Here is a 22,683-nt window from a genome sequence, read left to right as displayed (position 1 = left end):
CGTCACCTATATGCTGTGGAGGAATTCAAGTTTCATTGGTACCGAATCTGTAAACGACAACTCACTTTTTAACACTTTTTAACTTTCATGTCACCCAGTGTTTGCTTTCAGTCTAAAAACGTGCCGTGGGGCGTGCAGTGACCTTGCCTGTTGCGCGTGCGCGAAGTGTGATTGATTCGTTTGCAGCTAAACCACAATGAAGAGAGAGAGAGTCAAGACGGAAATATATAAGTTCTCTTTCAGATTGTCAGAATAAGATCGGCCAGAGCATACAAGGTTTGCATCAATAAGCGGCAGCGTTCATGGGTTTGTGCTCGATGCGAGTCCTCACATGCAACCGATCCCAGAATCTGTAATCTTACGTCCTGTCGAGGCGCAAGGGTCCTGCTGCTCTCTTAAGCTTTTTGCAAATGGTGAGTTGCGCCTCCAAGGTAGTCCTCTGAGAGAACACTAGGGCTGATTCTAGAGTTTTTGGTTTGATAACATTCTTTCATTTGAAACCCATTTTTTGTATTTGTTCGTATGTGCTTCCCTTGTTTGGGCAGAGAAAATTGTGGTTCAGGGAAACGGCTTATAGAGCTTGTTGGGCCGAGCGTTGTCTCGGCCGGCTTCTGCTGCTAGTAGACGGTGCAGATCGAAAGCGATGCTGTTGACAATGGTAGTATACGGAAGGAAAAAAGAAAATTTTTCCCTGGATGGCTAAAAACATGCGGGTGGCTCAGGTACGATGAAGAAAAAACAGTTCATGTACTGTGATGTTTGCCCACAGTTCAACAAGAAGAATGCGCTGAACATAAATTAAGCCAACTTCATTCGTAAGCCTCAGAAAACTTTGTAAACTGGCAGGAATTGAACTTAAGTTGCAGCTCTATTATTATACTGAATGTCTGGGGACAATGGAAAATCAATCAGTTCTGGGTCAGCTCCTATCATGTCCTCATCCATTTAGTGGCAGTTAATCGGTACTTCCTCGGAGTTGTCAGAATCTTTCTGATTTTGGTAGAAATGAGTTTCATTGCCAGAATCTTTCGTGCAGATTTGCGTTCTCGATCCAGAGTACGAATAGGTGTTACCAAATTTCCAGCAATTTAAACAACTCCTATTCCGTCAATTCATTTTACGTGGTGCATGAGCAGCATCTCTTGAAATTGTTCTACCATCAAACTTTTTTGGAAACTTGGCATAATTAACATTCATGATATGAACATTAAAAAAATGCAATAAAAAAGTGGGGTCACCGTGCTTTTTCACGCGTCAGTAGGCTCTTAAAATGGGGTATTTTTACTGGTTGCGCGTTAAAAATCCGAATCATCTTCATACAGAATTAAGTCTTGGTTACTTGAAAGACAAAAAAAACTTTATTTTGAAAATAAAACTTCTTTTATTCACATAAGCCGTATTGCTTCATTTACGCCGGTTTTGATTGCCTGGTTGTGGGAATAGTGCACTTTTTGGGACAGTTCCGTGGTTAAGTCCTCGCCTTGGCCAAAATACACCCAGTACGGAACTGTTTTCCGAAAAAATTCTCGTTCTACTATAAAACTTATTTTATTCTTCAATTATGTTCTTTATTAAACTGTTCTTAGCAAATACCTGAAAAAAAATCGGGGGTCACTGTGCTCGTTTGAGAGAAAAGGAGCATTTATTTCGCTATCGGGTTTAGTTTGAGAGAAATCCCTAAGGTTTTGTACGCGCACATGCTCATTTGCGCTCGCTAATGACGCGGAAATCGTGCGCAGTAGGGATGCGCAATGCAATACTAAGGAATTACCTTAAGATCTTTATTCGGAAAGAGATATTGACTCTGAAACTTCTCAAAAACTATTTGTCGTTACATGTAACACGTTCTGAGACTTGGCAAAACCGCTGACTATCGTTTACCGAAGGTTTGAAAAATTTTCACCAATTTTATTGATTGTCAGTCTGCGTGGCAGGCGTTAAAATGGGAGGGAGGGAGGGAAAACGGGAGGGGGGACTGGGAAGAGAGGGGAAAGAGCGCCTGCAGTAAACACCCCTTGTTCTTAAAACCGGTCTGGTGTCCTTTTTTTTTATTTATGGAGTTAAGGAAGCAAGTAAAACTGTGGGATTTGAATAAAGTCTCCTTCAATAAATAAATAAATAAATGAATGAATAAATAAATAATCCCGTATCCTGATAACCTGCTAATAGGGTAAATTTAGTAACATTAATAATGAGGTTTTACAACAAACAACTTCAAGTTATATTACAGATTTATCTTTCCGGTAATCTCTCGCCATTTTCCGAAGTTTACGTGTACTTGAAGTTCACGGTAACTCGATCCGAGGCTCTGGTGACGAGAATGTGCCAGAATCATTCAAAACTTTTCGCGCCAAGAATTTCGCATGCGCGAAGCTGATTCTTGTTCATTTCAACATGGCTGCCCCTGACGATAGAAATCGTTCACTGAAACAGGCCCTCGTGGAAAGTCTGACAGCTATTCTATCACCCGATCAACAGGTTCGACAAATGGCAGAAGAACAGCTCAAGGTTTTAGAGGTCACAGAAGGTAAGAATTTTTTTTTTTAACTATTGCAGCGCGAAACACTTCACACAGTTTGTCACGACGTTTGCAGGCAATGAAACGTCCGAAGTGTCTCGATTTCATAAAATCAACACTATGTATCCTGATTTCTTGGCTTCAGCTGCGTTTTTAGGGATAATGCGACAGTTTTTCGGATATGATGATTTGTTTGCTCTGCTCATCTTGGCATTAAACCCGTTAGCGCGTTGTTTCGTTTATTTCTTGTACATGTACCTGATCGTGAAGACATTTAAACAACTTGAACTTGCTATTACTACAGTACGTGTACAAGTCTGCATAACTTCATCAATGAGCTGTAAGCTTTTGTCCTACTGTTTTTTATATTAGTTTTTGTTGTTAATTGTTGACAATTATTTAAAGTGGTACTTTGATCAAAAAATCATTTCCTATTTTTCTTCAGATTTTGAAAGCGTGTTCGCTTAACTCCTAACTGGCAAAATTTTGAGCTTTGAGTTTTATCCAAAGGCTGTTCATTATGAGTGTAAGTTTGGATTTCATGGTCCGCCATTGCTCACGTTCAAAACTGACCGATTGGACCTCAGAGGGTTGGATCTAGAGAAAATGACGTAATTTACTCACTAGCTTAAAATAACGCAATTTATTATATATGCAAAACACGGATTTGAAAGTCTGAAAGCCAGAAACTCCTGTGCTGCATATTAATTCAGCCGTGTACACACCCATTGCATGAATTCTTAAACCAGTGAGTCCTCGACGTCATTTTCTCCTCGACCCAGCTCTCTCAAGATTTTAAAGTTCGTAATGGCGGACCAATAAATAAGAAAATTCCAGTTAAAATAAACAGGTGTCTTTTTAAAATCAGAACTTAAAACTTGGGTTAGTTAGTGTTTAGTTAACCCATTGACTCCTAGGGGTTCCCCATTGACGAGAAAAATCATCTGGCGTTAGACAGAGTAAAATACTAAGTCTGGCCGGTTTAGGCCGGTTTGGATGTCAAAGGGTTAACATAGTTTTGAAATGCAAAGAAAAAAAAGAAATTTTTTGGTCGTAGTACTACTTTAAGCAATAGAGGATGTTTTCCGTGTTTCCATAGCCTCATCCAAACACGAGGGGGAGTTGTGAATTCGAGACAGTTATGCAAACCCGAGACGCAGTCGTGGGTTTGCGTAACTGTCTCGAATTCTCCCAACTTCCCGGAGTGTTTAGATGAGGCTATGGAAGCACAGAAAAAAGTCCTCTATTGCTTTTATAAAATATTTCTCAAACTAAAAGATAGTTTGACAAATGAAGGAAACAAATGAAGGAAAATTCTTGATTGAAACAGATTTTCTTGTTACACGCTCACATTTCCTACCAGCCAATCAAAACGCACGTCTGACGGCATATTACCAATCAAAATTTGTGTGATGTCACAGCCATGTTTTGATACTCTCATCTAAACACAGCTATTGACCAGTGAGAGTGCGCGTACTATCGTAATTATTTTATAAAATGCGATCAGATTTGGTTACAGATGTGATTTTTGTGTGCTCTTTTGTAGAATTTGGTGTACATTTAGCAGAACTCACAGTAGACAGAGAAGGAGCTCTTGCTATCAGACAGGTAAGTTAGAGTGTATGGGCCATGGAATGGGACCCCTTTTCGTATAGGACCTTCAATAATTTCCACTTGTGAGCAGAGGAATTCAAACAACAATAAAAAAGCATTCAAATGTCGAGGAGTTTTGTGGTGGGGTTGCTGAATGTATACAGTAAGTTAGGTTAATGTTCAGATGTCAGTGTCGGCTGATGGCCATGTGAAAGAAGAAAACAAGACCATAGGAGGTGACTGATGATGTGCAATAATTTTGATCATTTTTAGCTCGCATCAGTAGTCCTTAAACAGTATGTTGAAGCTCACTGGACCATTCATGCAGAGAAATTTCAGCCTCCAGAGACCACAGACGCTGTGAGTAGCAGTTGACATCAATGCATGTGTAAATTTAAAGTGCTCCTATCTCAAATCTCTTTCTTTGTGGAGATATGCTATTCACCAATTACAAAAAAAAAATCTGTCATTTTAACTTCGAAGGTCAATTTTATTGAGACGTAAAATGTCACAAAAACCACCAGTCATCCAAGCTAAAGTGGGCTTATAACAAATTTCTAGTTTCTAAAGAAACTGTGATGCTGCGTCAGTGGGAGAGTGAAACAGGAAAATTTGGTTTTATCAAACGTGTTGATAAAGGTCGAATTACCACCGTGAACGATTTGGGAAGCTGACGTTTCAAGTGTTAGTCCTTTATACTTATGTCAGAGCTAATAGAGGAATCTTGGGTGCTTTTGGTTTTTATGCGGGTGTGGAGGAGCTTTGCCATTGGTGGAAATATGGTTGCGTGAATTTGTGATTAATTTATTGGAATGAGAGGCATTCATCCACAACATGTAAAAAATGCCATCACCTACCCTGCCTCTGTAGTGATGAGCCCGACTTTAACAGCAAGTGTGAGGAAATGTCCAGTTTTTCAAAAAATGTGGCTACCCTGACTCCGCTTTCACCACAGGCAAACACCGTGCCCAAGAAATCGATCAAGAAACCTCACTACAAATGTCACAGAACAAAGAAACCAACAGCATTCCATGTTCACCCTCACCTACCATCCACAAAACTTGCAGTCAGAAATGTCATTCTCAAAAACTTCAAATTCTCTGCAATGATCCCAAAACTAAACATGTATTTCCTCTACCACCACTTATTTCATTCAAACGTGGCAAAAACAGAGGTAACTTTCTAGTTAGGAGTGCATTTAAGTCTGACAACCAACCGGGAACTTTCAAATGTACACTCACACGATTCAAAGTTGTCCTTTTATTTCTAACATAGTTATGATCTCAGGACCGAATTGATCCGTTAAAAATCACTGACCACTTTACATGCATGTAAGAAGACCTGCAAAAGCGAAACAGGGAGAAGATTGGTGGATTGCTTTCGCGAACACCTACGAGATGTAGAAAATAACGACGCAGATGCATCAAAACCCGTTGCGCTCCCTTTTAATCTTCCTAATCACTCCCACCACAACATGACAATTTTTGGCCTATCCTTGTGTTCCATGGGAACCCAGAAAGCCGGAAGAATTTGGAACAAAAGTTCATCTTTCAACTAGGTGCCCTCTATCCTCATGGAATCAATGAACACCTCTCATTCCATTACTTTATTCACAAATTCATGTTACCACATTTCCACCAATAAGAAAGCTCCTCCACACCCACGTAAAAACCAACAACACCCACAATTACTCTATTCGCTCTGATGAAGCCCTCGAAACGTCAGCTTTCCAAATAGTTCACAGTGGTAATTCAACCTTTATCAACACATTTGATAAAACCAAATTTTAAAGTGGGCTTATTCTTGAGATGACCTTACTACTTATAGCTTGCATTGCAAAATTGTTTCAAAATATATTTTCTTTTATTATTATTATTATTATTATTGAACAATGGTCATTGTTTCAAAACTGGAATGTAAAACAGCTTGTGACATCATCTCACGGACAACCCCATTCCTCTAATTTTACCAGCTTGTTGTGCGGGTGGGACAAACTCCTGACGCCTTTTAGTAAGTATATAGCAACCAGCTAATGTCAGTTGACTTGGCTATTTTGGAATGAAAAATGGGAAGTTAGGTGCACTTGAACACACTAGCAAATGAAGTGTTGCTGGAAATCACTCCGCTTTGTCATATTCAGGCCAAGACAGAAATACGGCGACTGTTACCTGGTGGCTTGCAAGAGTCGATAAGTAAAGTCAGGTCAAGCGTGGTAAGTAGTGAGAATTGCTGGTTATTTAGAGTTTGATTTTGAAATTTAACATTATTATTATTATTATTATTATTATTATTATTATTATTATTATTATTATTTCATGAGTGTGTAATGCCATCATTAGGTAAAAGCTATGATTAACCCAATGTCACTCCTGTGAGTGAGACTTACCGGATCTTACCCTGTCTAAACGCAAATAGCTTTAACTCCATTAGTGTGTGTTGATTGTGGGATGGTGCATAGCGCTATAACCTACATGTATCTCATATCCAACAAGCAAGAATGAAATAACAAAATTATTGTTTTATTAAATTTCATTAAACTCTGAACTGTTTCAATTATGCTTTATAAAAGTGAGATTAATTTAAGTGAGGTAATCAGAATTCTAGAAATGCAAAATCGTCATTATCATCATTAAATCATCCATTTTACATCGCTTTTCACCTCAAGTGGGTGCGACACTTGCACCCAGTTGACAGTGCATAACTCACAGTAGCATTGTATGTTTACTCTCCATTTCTGTCTGACCAAGAGCATCATAAATTGAGAGAATGCAGAGCATCATGTCTCCAGACTCTACTGTAGCTTGACCTAATGTTACATGGATTTACAGTGTGCATGCCCAGCGTGCAAAGCCTAGCGTGCAAAGAAATGCTTTCCCACTGTGCTTTCAAGGATTTTTTTTTTCGGGCTTGTGAAAATTGAATTTCTTTGCACCCTGCATGATGCCTGTACATGGAACATCCATCCCAATTGAAAATTAATTAGTGACTATTACGCTGTGGCAACAGCTAAAAGAAGCTGAAAAACCTTACTTGTCGTGATTTTCTTACTTGTTGTGATTTTCTCTTTAACTGGCCCTAATTTGGCAATCTCCCAATGAAGCTGGCTGTTTTACATGTAGCACCATTAGCAACAATGCCATCCTGAAGAGTTTCACCCACAGTGCTGTTCTTTGACATTTACTTACATGTAATAATAATAATAATAATAATAATAATAATAATAATAATAATAATAATAAATAATTTGTATAGCGCCAAAATCCAAAAGTTCAGTGGTGCTTCACATTCAATGCGCAATATATTAAAAAATATACTAATTAAACACAATGCAACACAAAACGTTAATAGAAAGTTAACATCATGTTGTTGGTAAAATCTTTCCTTGGTTACAAATTTTTCAGACTGGTTTGTTGTATTCTTCAATAATCTGAAACAAAGGAATGTAAAAAACAAAGTAGTTTGAAACATTTTTAACTAAGGAAAAAATAATTTATGTTAACTAGAACATAATTATATCAAATCATACACTTACCCAATGACACCTGAACTGCCCCGGGCTTCCCCCATTGATGAATAAAATACATTAAGTCCCACTCCTAGGAATCAATGGGTTAATGTATGCAGTCCCGAGGGAAACAGTTAGTTGTGTTTTCCTGAGAGTCTTGATGTTTCCTGATATGAAGTTGAGGGAAACAGCAGAACTCAAGGGACAGCAAAACTTAACTAGTTTCCCAAGGGACCAGTCATTAAGTTCTTTATTATATATTTAGGCTTTCCCTTCAACAATAATATAGTAGCAAAACAAACCAATGCAGGCAACAACTGCTACCATGATTGTATCCCCATCAGGATACGTTTGAATTTGGTCAGGGGCATGTGACCAAGAATCAACAAATCACAATAGAGCTAGTTTTGTTGAGTGAAAGTCTGGGTAAATAACAATTGTTGTTGTTTACTTTCAGGCCTATGCCATCTCTGCCATTGCTCACTGGGACTGGCCAGAAGCATGGCCTGATTTGTTTGGACATCTGATGCAGGCATTAACAAGTGGGGACGGTAATCTTGTTCATGGAGCCATGAGAGTGTTAACGGGTAGGTTCAACTATTTAAGAATTGCGACAAGACATCTCAGCTACACATTGATCATTTACAAAGGGGATGTATATATAGGTGAAATCCTACAACGTACAGAGTACATGTACCTCCCATACATGTAACAAGAGCAGCAAGAATAACGGAAATCATATGACACTATTATAAGTCCTAACACACTATGGTGGGGCTAGGATACTTGTAATTATTCATAGGTTTAGTCTCTCAAGCCTCTTTATCATTCTTCCAGAACAAGTGCTGGTTGTAACAACAACAGTGGTACAATGTAATTTCTACAGTAGTTAGTGATTTTCTTGTGTATCTCGTTTCAAGCACACAGTACATGTACATGTTGGTGGGGAAGTCTTATGTATAATTGTGATGGTGTAATTACAGTAGTAATACATTACTTGAGAGTATTTTACTCGGTTCGTCACATCTTTTAATGTGGGCTGGTAAGAAACCCCATGATTGAAGACAGGGAAAATCTACTGGCCTTGGCCTGAAATGACAGTCTTCATATATTTGGGTTTAATTAATAACGAATAAATAGAAAAGTGGAAATAACGATTTTAAAAGTGCATGTGAGTTTTTGCCATGGTCAATATTGTGTCTCCTGTGAGGCTTTCTGCGCTGGGCTGAATTCACAGTCCCCAGTCTCACCAGCTTCTTGCCCATTGATCACTTGTCTGTGGTGGGCATTGGTGCCAATTCCAGTTTTGCAACATCTGGCATGTGTGTTTGTATAAAATCTTCGAAGACTGACCCCTCCCACGCGATGTCCTTCATTCACATTGGTCGTGGGCAACCCCCGACCCTTCAAAGAGGCGGATCTTGATTACTGACCAACCTCCAGGTGTGTAATGGAAACTTTTCATACTGCCTCTCCCATTACATGTAGGTGTTGATAATTACTATTATTACATGTATCTGGGTCATCCAATAGAAAAATCAATATTATTAAAGATAATGGTTATATACTGTTTTTACAGAGTTCTGTCGTGAAGTAACAGACATTCAGATGCCACAGGTTGCTCCAGTTATTCTTCCTGAAATGTATAAGATATTCATCCATGCCGAGGTACGGTCGAGGAATAAACAATACTACATGCAGTTAAATGCAATTTAACAAAGTTAACGACAAAGAGCTGCACAGATTGGTAGCACGGTTATCTTCTAAGAGCACTTAGCAGTCAGCGGTGCGTGGCCTAGGAGCATGCTCACATGGTTCCTCAGTCACATGGCTGCACTGGTTGGAGATCTTGCAGATTTTCTTGTGCCGCTTCGCCCAGTTTGTTTGCTTCCCCCCCTCCCCACCCTATTTTTTCCACTGCTTGTCAGTGTGATGGAAGCCTGGACACTTGGCGTGGGGGCTCATGGCTGGATTGCGGGGATTGCCAGTCATAGGGGGGTTACCCGGTCCACGGGCCGGCTGCCCAGCTTCCAGGGGAAGCCCTTGGACATCCCAGGCACCCAACCTCGATTTTGTGATGCAGTTGTTAACCCTTATTAATCCTTATCAGTTAGGGGCTACAAAATGTGCTCCAAAATTTGTAGGCCCTTAAGGGCCTGTGTTGTGTGAGCCATTAAACTTAAGACAGCTAAGTACATGTATATGTATGTTATCTGTACTGTTTGTTCATAACAATAATCTTGTTGTAACATACTAGGAGTTTACAGCAAAGTGTTACTTAACATGTTGTGAGTGTTATCATCTTACTCATACATGTTCCTCCTGACTCATTATCACTTTCATCCTCAGTAATTATTTTTTAACAGACAGAACAGTTGGGATTTTGTTACAAATGTACCTCCCCAGTCATTTACAATCACAACTCTTGCACAAGAAAGTGAAGTCTTATGCAAGAGCCAGGCCATGACAACATTACAATTAAAGGCAACACCTTCTCCCAATCTATTTTTTGGGTTAATGTGTCACAGATTTGTAAAGACAATCTCGAACTCTGCAGTCTAGCACTTCTATCGTTCATGTCAACTCATTCATATCCTGTTAGACAAGGTGAGGGTGAGGTTATAATTTAACGTTGCCTGGTGGGACAAGATGAGTGGTGGACCAAGAGCCTTGAACCTCTGGGTCACAAGCCACCAGAATACGTGCTCCTGGGCCAAGGGCCTGTCTAAGCAAAACCCTCTAGCATCGTATTGACAGCAGTTATCTTGCAATGAATAAGGGTTTGTACACATTAAAATAAACAAGTATTGTGTTTTCTCTAGCTGTACAGCATTAGGACAAGATCTCGAGCAGCTGACATTTTCAACACTTGTGCTTCGTTGATATGGGCAATAGAGGCTGAAAATCAGGTAACCATTTAGTCTTGTTAATTCATGTTGTATTAATAATACCTCAGACTGGGTTCTTTACATGTATATGAATTTTTGATTTGATAACAAAAAAAAAAGGAAAGGAACTTTGAGTGTCTAATCTTCTAGCACTAATTGGGGATACTGTAAATTGAAATAATATATTTAACAATCAATGCAAATCAAATAAAATTTTGGTTTTTGGGGAGAATTTTTTTTTGCCACAAGTCAACATCTTGATACATGTGTAGAAGCAGAAAGTGTTTAGATTTTTGAAAACTTGTTTTTTTGTTTTGTATTAAGTTCATTTTGAGCACAAAATAAAAATATTTAATATTCCATATTCCAGGGTGTGGCCAAGAAAATCCTGTTTCCAATACTATCTCAGTTCACTCAAGCATTTGTTCAGGTTCTGGCTTTAGCTGACAGCCCAACTGTTGATTGTGGCTTAAAAATGGAGGCTTTAAAGGTTGGTTCTTTACTGTTCCGGTGTTGAAAGAACAGTGTACTCCTTAGGGAGGATAATCAACTCAGTGCCTGAGAAAATAAGGCAAGAAGAAGAATGTGAAGCAGGGCAGACAAGAGTTACTGCATTTTGCTTCTTTTGCTAAGTTGCAAAATTAGTGGAGACACTTCACCATTTTGGGGCATTATTAATTTACCTACATGTATTACATGTTGCTAGCAATACAAAACAAACTGAAAACAGTCAGCATTGAAAGGGAGAGAGGGAGGGGGGAAGTGGGGAAGTGGGAAAGGTTGGAATTGTAGATAGGGCGGGTATTGGTAGCTAGAAAAGTTGTTTTTTAATGGGAGTGTGTCACCAATTTTGCAACTTGTTTTTTTTTTTTGGGGGGGGGGGGGAGAGCTGGGACACTTTGTACATACATGTACAGTACATCATTGGAAATTAGTGCCAACTTGATTATCTTATGTCACAATTTGCTCATTTTTTGTTGACTTGTGCAACTGTTCATCTTCTTAGATTATAGAATAATAATATTTATAATTTATTTAACCCACTGACAACTCAAACGCCCTCCTGACGCCCCCAAGTGACAAGTAAAATTGTCTGGCGTTAGACAAAGTAAAATATGTTAAGTCTCCCATGAGACAATGGGTTAAAAGGTGTTTTTTTCTCAAAGATGTAAGCGAGTCCTTGAAGGTTTCTAACGATCAATCCTAGGCCTCCTCCCACTACTGTCTTGTAATGTGCTCTGTAATTCCTAACCCTGCAAGTACAGCTGTTAAAGTTACCGGTACTGTAGTTTAAGTATGATGTACAAGCACAATTTGAAACTTGATGACACAGTAATGGTCTTAATCAATAATAATTATTAGTCTGCTGAGTTTGTTTGTTCTTGACCTTGTGCTGATGGGTTTTCTCCAAGTTTCCTCTTTTTTTTTTTTCTTAAAGAAACACAAAGGCAAGGCTCGAAATTAACTTTTTTGCTCGGGACCCAGCTGGCAACTAATGGGAAAAATCTGGTCGCCAAATCATGAATTTAGGTCGCCAACTTATTTAATAATTATATGGCTTACATAAGAACATGCATGCATGCAAGGAAAGTCACAATTAAATATAACAAGAAAGGAACAGCACGAGAAAGACCTAGCTCTAAAGCCACTGTTTTTTTGGCTTTCATGTCTTTCATTTGGTGATGGTGTTCTTTTCAGTTATTATTTTGAAATGGAGCGAAGCACAGAACGTTTTAGGTCCCTGTTTTCCATAGCAAGGCAAACATGGGTCCTTTATCCTTGCTTTTTCTTCATAACATAGTTCTTTATTCTCCTACAGCTTGCGTGGCAGCTGACAACTTACATGTACCTTCACTGCAGATAAATACCTTAACCACCCATACAACCACAACACCTTCTAGCTGAATCTTCGTCTCCCACCCGCAAAAACGCATGACTTATTACTTTAATTAACTGATTCATTGTTTTCCCGGTAAGAAGAACATGGTGTTAAAGTGCGCCCACGATCCCATTTTGCGGAAGAAGCCACTGAAACAATGTGGCGCCTAGTAAACGCAGTGATCGAAGTATTGAAGTGCGCTCATTAATTAACAGTGTGTGAAACTGATTTTCTTGTAGTCTATTATTAGTGGGGAAAGAAAAGTGAGTCGTGTTCTAGCTACACGTACCAGTTCTGAATGATTGTATCATATGAAGATTTTTATACAGAAGTTGTCTTTTGTTTTATTCTGGGTTAATTTATCAGACATGATTCGCCAGCTGGCGACCAGTTCTGAAAATCTAGACGCCAGCACTGAATTTTTGGTCGGATTGGTGACCAGTGAGTCGCAATTCCAGCAAGGGGATTCCCAACATGTATCTCCCTTTCACAAATAATTTTAAAAAGAAGACATGTCAAAAAATGCAAATTAGATGATTGTACACCCTGTTTTGAATTCCAATGTGAAGTAGCCAGTTGAGTCTTGGCGTTTGCAACCAATTTCTAACAATAAGACAAGTATTACTGTAATGATGAATATTATATAGGCTGGGGTTAAGTGCAGCAGTTTATCTTTACTTGAGGAACAGAGTTTAGGAAAACTTTGTAAATTAACTTTCAGTTTACTTTGTGTTGCATATCAAAACTGGTGTACATGTACATCTTATAACTTGCATTTACTAACAACTGTGCTACAGGCATTAACAACTTTGGTGAAGAACTTCCCAAAACAAATGGCCCCACATTTGATGGAGATATTGCCGCACATGTGGAACACATTGACTCAGAGTGCAGACCGTTATGTTCGCACAGTTGTTAATTACACTGATGATGCTGATGATCCTGTGGATTCTGATGGTAAGTATTTAAAATGTAACAAATCAAACTAGGCTGCAATATGCCTTAGCCTATAATGTCACTCTATAATTTATTTTAATTAATAATAATTTGGTAACGACTTGATTTTCAGGTTTTCGGTGGAGTCCAGTGTACTCAGTTCATCTTTATATTTTTCTTTTATAAAAAGAATTGCTTGTTGTCAATGTGTGAGCACTCTGATTTGCCGAGTGCTCGGGCATTATGGTAGACAGGCTGAATTAAGAATTATGCATTTATGAAGTTACAGTAATTCCTACTGCTAATTTGGCACTAGTCTTTTGTGAACTTCATTAAACCATTGACTCCCAGGGGTTCTCCATTGACGAGTAAAATCGTCTGGCGTTAGACATAGTGAAATACCAAGTCTGGCCGGTTTCGGCTGGTTTGGACATCAAAGTGTTAACTTTTGTTTGGCTGTAACTACTCTTGAGAATGTCCACTAATTTCACCTTACCAAAATTAATTGTAATCATTTGTCTCGAAAAGAAATATATATTTTTGAGAGAATAGGCATTAGTTCACCTGAATTGTCTGGTTTCTAACATTGGATGATCTCTTCCACTTAAATCAACTGTAGAGCCATGATACATGTAATTATCATAACCAACTTATTAACTTAAGAGCAATGGAATTTTATCTGACACCTCTACCTTAATTGGTTTATTGATTGCTCTATTGCTCAGTTAATAATTAATTTTATCAAACAACAAACATTTGTTTATTTTGCCACGAAATACAGAAGAGACTGCATTAAGTAAGGAACTTAACAAAAAAAAAAAAAAACTGCTGAAAGTAATAGGGACTAAACAAGCTGATCAGTTGTAAGTAATTACTGAATTTGGGTTGTAAATAAAATAGGATAAAAAGAAAAATAGCCAAAAAATGTAAACAATTAAAATAACCAAAATTAATAATAAAATAAATACATGTATTACCAGCTAGTGACATAACAAAAAATTGGATCGGGTTAAATTTAGGATCAAAGTGAGGAGTTAATAATAACTTCTTACTAAGTTAAACCAAGCGTGAGGGCCGTACTGGGGAATATTGGCCCGATATCACGGCAGTACGGACCGAGCGCAGTGAGGTCTGTACAAAAACAACCGAGGGCCAATATTCCCCAGTACGGTCCCGAGCAAGTGAGGTTAGTAAGTTGTTTATTGTATGGCTTTTTAATTACCTTTTGCTTTGTTTTTGCAAGCCCGTAATCGGCCCGTGGGCATTACGTGAGAATAATGCCGTACAATTCAGTCACAATAATTATTAGTCAATCAGAGCGCGCGTTATATCGGCTACAAACACAAGCCATTTAATAATACAAGGTTAGCATCAAACATACAAGTATGTATGTGTAAAATTAGTTATTGTATATTGTACACTTTTGGTTTTCAGGAGAAATACTTGGATTTGAGAATCTTGTGTTCAGTGTCTTTGAGTTTATACATGGACTTATAGAAACACCAAAATTCAAGAAAACTGTCAAGAAATTCCTGGATGAACTGTTATACTTCCTGGTTCTATATATGCAGATCACTGAGGATCAGGCAAGAATATATTTGCGTTTAAAAGACACTTGTAAATTTTAATTGAGGTTATTATTTTAAAATGTATGATCGATACATTAATATGCTATTTTCCTTCTCTGGAAAGGGCATTAATGGCATTAATTTTTGTGGATATGGAGGAGTAAAGAGTGCCTAGTATCTCTCAATAAAACAGTCTCCTGTAGTTTCCAAACAATGAAGAATATAGGATAGAAACAGCTGTTTTATAGTTGTTTTTTCTAAATTTTATTTTGCATCCTTGCCTGCCACTTGAACTGCAGCTACACTGTATTTTTTGCCTGCAATTAATTTTGCACTGTTTCAGGTCCAGGTATGGTCATCCAACCCAAACCAGTTTGTGGAGGATGAAGACGATGATACATTTTCCTTCTCTGTTCGTATTGCTGCTCAAGATGTACTCTTGGTAAGTGATTTATTTTCCTGGCTTTGATTCTCTTGCAATCATTTGTTTACTGTGCAAGCAAATTTCTATCAAGAGTTGTGTGAAGAGGTGGAAATGGTGAGAGGTTTCTGTTATTTGGGGATAGGGTGAATGCAAGTGGTGGCTGCAAGGCAGCTGTGACAGCAAGAGCAAGAATTGGCTGGGTGAAGTTCAGGGAATGTGGAGAGTTGCTGCATGAACTCAAAAAGGTTCTCGCTGAAGGTGAAAGGAATGGTTTATCGGAGTTGTGTAAGAGTGGTAATGTTATATGGGAGTGAGACATGGTGTCTGAGGGAAAATGAGATAGCAATTTTGAGAAGGTGTGGTGCAAAACTGATGGAGAAAAAGAGGACAGAGAACCTGATGGAGTTGTCGGGATTGAAGGAAACAGTGGTTCAGATGGCAAAGGCAGATGGAGTGAGATGGTACGGGCATGTGTTGAGGAGGGATGATGGGCATGTTCTGAGAAAAGCGTTGAGTTCGAAGTGAAGGGCAAGAGGAAGCGATGACGACCAAAGAAGACGTGGAAGACGCAAGTGGAGAAGGAGAGCAAGAGCATTGGTTTGGAGAAAAAGGACGCCATGAATTGAGTGAGATGGAGAGTGGGAGTTAGAAAGATTGCTGACAAAGTGGGCTAAATCTGGCCACCCCCGTTTACGAGGATAAACTCGGATCAAAATTGGATTGATGATGATGATGAAGTCAAGAAAATTTGTTGACTGAGTGGATCATTTGAAAAAATTTAATGGTTGGGTCAGTCAGTTCTGATGAAGGGCTAGGGTTTGAAATATCACCCTACAGCTTTGTTACTGCAGTTAATTATCTTTTATCAACTTGCAACTTGTTTGATAATTTAAAACCACATTTTCATGTTTCACTCCCCAAGGACACAGCACTACATTTTCTGTAGAAAGTTTCCCCAGTCAATCGTTTTGTCAGCCCACCATCCATGTATTGTAATCAGACAGAATTTGCCTCCAGTAAGTTCAAAAGTCAATGAGTTGGTCAGCTATAGTAAACCATTCATTTAATACCGTAATTAACATGTTAAAAAGCTGTTTCCATAATAATTGTTTAGATGTACATGTACATGCTTTATTAGGCAATTGCTGCTGATTTTAAAGAAAGTGCAGTTTCATTAACAAATGCAGTTAACAGACATCTGCAGGAAGCTATTGAGAGAAAAAGTAAAGGAGATGTCAACTGGTAAGCAAATTTTTAAGCTAGTGTCATGATGATCCTGTGTTAACTTTTTCAAAAGAAAAGTTCTTATTTGACTCATTGACCCCTGTTAAAAAATAATTCAGACTTAACAGAATCTGCTCTGTCTAACGCCAGACAATTTTACTCGTCAACTGGGAGCAACCTAGCTAGGGCATTTGAGGTGTCAATATTCCAGTGACCCAGTACATGTACATGTAGCTTACATTCTACTAATGGCCCTCGTACCTGCTAATGGTTGAGAACTCCAAACTGACAGGAGGAAACTGTTGCATGTATAAATTCTGTAAGGCATTTGATGCTTCAGCAATATCAATATACACAACAAGCCCTTTTAATAAATTATGTCATTTTAACAGATAGATTCCATGTTGCTATGGATCTATTCAGTAATTGAGCAAAATGTGGTAAGAACAAAAAAAGTATTGCCTTATGTGTCGCTGATGTTCTTACCGCACTTTGACATCTTATATGATCTATTACTGATCAGACCCACGTCCCACGGCAACATGGAATCTATTTGTTTTCTATGGAATTAACTTAAAGTTTTTAGTGATGACGTATCATAGGCGAGAACCAATCAAAATGCTTGCATTGTGGAGCTAATAGTGTAACACCGAATTAGTTCGTCCCTGACCATGCTGCCTCCATGATGTTGGAATAATTTCATTGTTCTGGCAAAATGCAAGAGGCGCAAAAACATAATGGTGTAGTGTACATGTACTCTGGAAGAACTCCGTCTTGTTGCTCACTTCAGATGCTCCCCATTCCCCCCCAACAACTCAAAGCAGTCAGTTCTTGTCATGTATTGATACCGGACGTCAAGTTAAGACTGTCCGCTTGGCCTCATGGGGTGCTATGGCTACCTACACTGTACCTTTTACTGTATACCTATCTTTGTAACTTCGTCATTATTCTAGGAGGCTAGCCCTTTTTCTTTTTTATTCACCAAATGTAATTATATATTATTTAGTGCATCAGGGCCTGAAAGATTTTTTTTTGGTTTGTTTGTTGTTATGGCCATCCTTTCCAGTTTTTCTAAGTGTCGGCAGCCAGAGTTCTTCGAAGTAAAGTTGAGCATTTTCTTTAGTTTAATCTGTGTGGCTCATGACCTTTAGTGGGTGTTGTTATTGACAGTTCTTCTCAGTTTAGTTAAGATCCTAACATTGCATTCTTTTAAGGTGGAAATTGCATGAGTCAAGTATGTTAGCAATGGGATGTATCAAAGGGCTGATCATTGACAAAGTTGCAAATGGAAAAATGTCAATAAATATGACATCATTCCTTACTCAAGTTGTGTTAGCAGACTTACGGGAATCAGGTAAAATTATGTTTGAGTAGCCACACGTACAGGTACATTGTATTATAAGGCTACAATCAGTCCCTTCTTTTGTTTGTTAACATCAGGGGGGATCCACCAAAATTAAGACCCAAACGCCCCTCCGTTATGATTGACTTAATGTAGCATTGCAAATCCTTGTGGGACTGAGGTATGCAAAAGGAAAAACGTTGGTAAACAGGTACAAAGTGAGAGAAAAGGCATTTTAGTTAAGAAAGTACCGTAACAGTGTTTTGGTTGATAAGTACAATGTACTGCAAGTCTTCAGTAGAACTTTAATGCTTTTTAAGTTTGATAATTTTTAAAGCAACCTAGCTGTTTTGTTAATCTACCAGATTTTGACAGTGAGTATAAAGCCACTGGTATAGGTTCCAGTCTAGCCCTTGTTGTTCTAAATGTTTTCTTTGTTTCACCTGAAATCACAATTATTTGAAGTTAAGAATTAGGGATGATATCAATAAAAACTTATTATTTATTGGTACCTGACAGGTGGATGGTACATGAACGTACATCAATCTAGTCCCCAGAGTCCGCTTTTCTCTTGGTCAGCACCAAGAAGGGGATGAGATTGATACGTACCTGTAATGCTAACCTCTTTTATGCACTCCAGGGAGCTTGATCCCAAACTAAAGAAACCCTCTCTTGCCTCTAAATTCCACGTGGCCATGTTTTTTAATGTCCCTTTTGACTTCCTGTAAGATAGTCAGAAGAGGGTTTACTAGTAGTGGAAATTATTAGGTTTTTTTCTATAGAACATATTTTTATTTTAACAACTTATACATGTACATGTATAATATTAGTGTTCTTTTTTCTTGAAGTGTCCCCGTTTCTCATTGGTCAGGCGTTATGGGTTGCAAGTCGGTTTACTCCCCTTATGACTCCTGAGCTTTTAAGTAGGTGAGTGTTGTCAAACTGTGGAAGAAAGGAAACACAACACGTTATGATGCTCCTATGTTAAGAGTACATGTACATGTCACAGTATGAAGTATGAGACACATTTTGTACATGTGGGGCTGTATAAAGACAGGTTTATTTTTAATTTGTTGTAAACAGTATTCTTTATGCTGTGTTCCTTCAGATTGTGGTTAATTATAAAGAGTATATGATGATGATACATACTGTAAGAAATTACTAAAAAAAATACTAAATTAGGTTAAATTATTGAGTCTATCAAGAACATAATCTTATGTCTTGGTTTATCATCGTAAGTCCCACCTAAAGTTAAAAGCTGTAACTTTTAATAGACCAATTTCGATGTATGAAAATTCAGTCCTAAACAAAAGGTATCATCTCTAGGCTCTGGAAAACAAATATGAGAATTTGTATGAGTTTATTCCCCTAAGCCTCGAGATGATGCCTTTTGTTTAGGACTGAATTTTAATATATCGAAATTGGTATATTGTCCTTATACAATGTACTTCTGTGTGACTAAGGCTTTAAATCCTTATATTTCATTTGCATTACCTTTCTGTACAAAATGCAAATTTCCCATTGTTGCAAAATCTCAGATGTGTGAAAATTAAGTGAGTTTCCCAAAAGGCTCATTTGCTTAATTTAAACTAGACTTGAAAGTGCCCATCGCCTCAACACAGTTTTCCTCTTTATTTATTCTCCAAGATCGTGCCTAATGCATTGTGTTGTTTTTGAACTTTTGGACTGAAAATTCTCTTTCTTATTTGCTTTGAAGGATGGAAAAAGTGGTTATACTTTGACCCATAGGGAATGGATTTACACTGGGTTTGCGTCAGAGACTGCTTTGCATTTTGCTGGTTCTTTGAAAAACAGCGATGCAAATTAATTTGTGACGTCAACCCGGTATAGAACCCATTCCCCTTCATTTCTCGCTTATGGATCATAGTATGACCACTTTTTTCCTCTTTCAAAGCGTGTATAAAAATGTAAATTTTCAATCCAAAAGTTCTAGAAACAACACAAGGTATTTGGGACGATTTTGGAGAATAAATAAAGTGGAAAACTGTTGAGGTGATAGGTACCTTAATGTTCTTGACCAGTCTGTCTTATGAATATCCATGTCATCTCCATCAAGCTCAGACACTTCAGCACTTCCTTTGTACAGTCATGGAGCTTTCCATGTACATTTCCTTTATAATTCAATTCCACCCAGGACCTCTACCCATCAGTAGCTTGTACGTTTTGTGATGACCATCCATCTACACTGTATACAACGTATTGTCACATTACAATACATACAATACAATACATACTTAATTGCCCACGCCCCATAGGGGCTTTTCAGGGCCAATGAAACACATCGAAACGACAGAACAGAACAACAACAACAACTGTTAAGAATCCCGGAGGCAAACCAGTTGGCTATTTACAAGTGCAGTTGGGAAGTTGAACCAGGGACTACCAGGATCAAATTCAACGAGTGGTCAGAACAGGTCTTGAACCCAGGATCTCCGGATCTCAAGGCCAGCACCCTAACCACTGGGCCACACTGCCTCAATTTCCAAACCTCCTTTAATGAGGAGAAGACCTAAGGAAATGAACATCCTTCGCAGTCATGGGTGTACATGTTTATCGGCTACCCTTAATATTAAAAGAGAAATCGTCCATGGGGCCCGTTTCTCGAAAGTCCCGAAACTTAACGGGCCATTTTCGGATGTGACAATTTCCTTTGTATCTCAAAAACAGAGAGGATTTAAGTCGTCATACTTCACAGTTATTTTTGTTACCTTGTAAAAAACAAGCAGTTGGCAGTTTCACAAATGGCTTTTCAGGCCCGAAAAGATTTCGGGACTTGTGAGAAACAGGCCCTGCTGTTACATTCTCTATTTTCGAATTCCCCATAATACACTTTGTTTGCCCCCCAAATTGTGCATAAACTAATGTTTTCAAATGCTGTAGGGGACACGGCATATTCCCAAGAGCATTTGAATACAATACTTTATGCAATATTTGGGGGCCAAACAAAGTGTGTTATGGGGCATTCGATAATAGAGAATTGGCGTGAAATCAATAAAGTGAAATGTCGGGAAATATGGCCGTGCAAAAGCCGCACTACTTCAGTGTCCCAACCTTGTCTTTTAACAAGTTCTGATGTGCTCCCCAATGTTTAAAACTTGTTGCACCACCAGGACATGTGGGCCTCATTTTCTCAATTCTGATTTATCTGAATTTTGTGTTCTTTGTATCCACTGTCCCCAGTCCAGTGGCCCGTTTCTCGAAGCCAAGGTCCCGAAAACTTTTCGGGCCCGAAAAGCCATTTGTGAAACTGCCAACCGCTTGTTTTGGAAAGACGGTCTTTTAACGTGTTTTCAAGGTAACAAAATGAAACGTAATTGTGAAGTTTGACGACTTAAATCCTATCTGTTCTTGAGATACAATGGGAATAGTGACACCCGAAAATGGACTTTCGAGAAACGGGCCCCAGGGGCCGTTTCTCGAAAGTCCCGAAACGTTAAGGGCCCATTTCGGGTGTCACAATATTATTAACGTTGTAACTTAAGAACGGAGAGCATTTAATTCGTCAAACTTCACAGTTATTTTTCTTTTTGTTACCTTGAAAACATGTTAAAAGATCGGCTTTCCAAAACAAGCGGTTGGCAATTTCACAGATGGCTTTTCGGGACTTTCGAGAAACGGGCCCCAGGTCACCATCTTTACTTTCGTACATGTCACTAAAGAAGAAAAAAACAGTCGCTATGTTCAGATCCATGTCCTGACTATGCATGCTTGTACATGTACGTTACTTATCTTGTATCTTGTCATACACAAATTGCGTAGTCTGTTCTGATTTTCCATGATTAATTTCAGTTTTATAGAGGCTTCTGTTACTGGACTTCAATCCACACAACTTCCTGCTGTCAGAATATCTGCTGTTAGAGCTGTGTATGAGTAAGTCGATCTGCATTTTGTTTCACATTATACCTTTTACTTAGGAAACTAGATTTCTTTCTTCCAGTTTACTACTCAAAAATAAAAAGTGTATGAATATTAAAAATGAACGTTTTACTGCAGAAATACCCATTTACTCCTGAACTTCTACGGTTAATTAGCCCGAAAGCCTATTCGCCCGTTGATAACTAAATAGACGGTGGCCGCTTAAACAGGGCCCTTATATACAGGTTCCTCTGTATAGGCGTTCCGTTAAACGTTCGCTTTAAGTTGTCTAAGGCCTGGGCGTAAAATACGTCCGAAAAATGTGGTTGATCGGCTCTATCTCCCACTAGATTGCCTAAAACAAGATGAAATTTCCCTTGAAGATAAACAATGTCCTCTTTTGCCTTAACGTATAATATTGATCACTTGATCAAACTTTATTGGTTTCACGTTATGGTTGTTGTTGAGTACCAATTTAAGCCAATTAAATATCATCGGGCGAATGGCCATCGGGCGATTCGACTTTCGGGCGAAACATCCGGATACCCCTGAATTTTCCCCCATTGACTTGTAAAATCGTCTGGCGTTAGACGTAAAACTTATTACATGTAAGTCTCACTCCAAGGAGTCAGTGGGTTACATTTGGATTTTAAAATGTCAACGGAGGTTGAACATAGCAACTAGAGTGGTAGTTCATTTGAAAGCTTTGTGCAAGTAGCATCCCACGAGGACGCTTGGTCACCAAGCAATTTATGGGCCCTTGGTGTTTCTTATATTGGCTGGCGGAATTGCTCAATAAGCTGAACTCGGTAATTTGAAATTTTATCATCAAGTTGGTAGATTCTGATCTCTGGATGAGTATTTTCTCATCCCACAAAATTATGTTATAAATGTCGTAAAACGTTGTACTGCGAAGCCAACCATCATCAA

The 22,683-nt window shown here is 38.5% G+C and overlaps 1 protein-coding gene across 1 annotated transcript in view; it reads left to right on the top strand.

The window, feature by feature from the left end:
- The first annotated feature begins 2,385 nt into the window (after window positions 1-2,385).
- The window catches only part of LOC138016081 (importin-9-like), a 45,623-nt gene continuing 25,325 nt past the window's right edge, over window positions 2,386-22,683 (top strand). Inside the window, 15 exon segments of the mRNA XM_068863253.1 lie at window positions 2,386-2,527; window positions 4,065-4,126; window positions 4,385-4,471; window positions 6,252-6,323; window positions 8,074-8,203; window positions 9,196-9,284; window positions 10,439-10,525; window positions 10,875-10,994; window positions 13,181-13,340; window positions 14,754-14,905; window positions 15,231-15,329; window positions 16,450-16,553; window positions 17,750-17,889; window positions 18,726-18,804; window positions 21,688-21,768. Coding sequence (XP_068719354.1) covers window positions 2,395-2,527; window positions 4,065-4,126; window positions 4,385-4,471; window positions 6,252-6,323; window positions 8,074-8,203; window positions 9,196-9,284; window positions 10,439-10,525; window positions 10,875-10,994; window positions 13,181-13,340; window positions 14,754-14,905; window positions 15,231-15,329; window positions 16,450-16,553; window positions 17,750-17,889; window positions 18,726-18,804; window positions 21,688-21,768 — 1,595 coding nt within the window. The 5' untranslated portion in view covers window positions 2,386-2,394.

This window comes from Montipora capricornis, chromosome 9 (assembly GCF_036669925.1).
Source record: "Montipora capricornis isolate CH-2021 chromosome 9, ASM3666992v2, whole genome shotgun sequence".
NCBI lineage: Eukaryota > Metazoa > Cnidaria > Anthozoa > Scleractinia > Acroporidae > Montipora > Montipora capricornis.
This window is presented reverse-complemented; position numbering and strand designations above follow the sequence as displayed.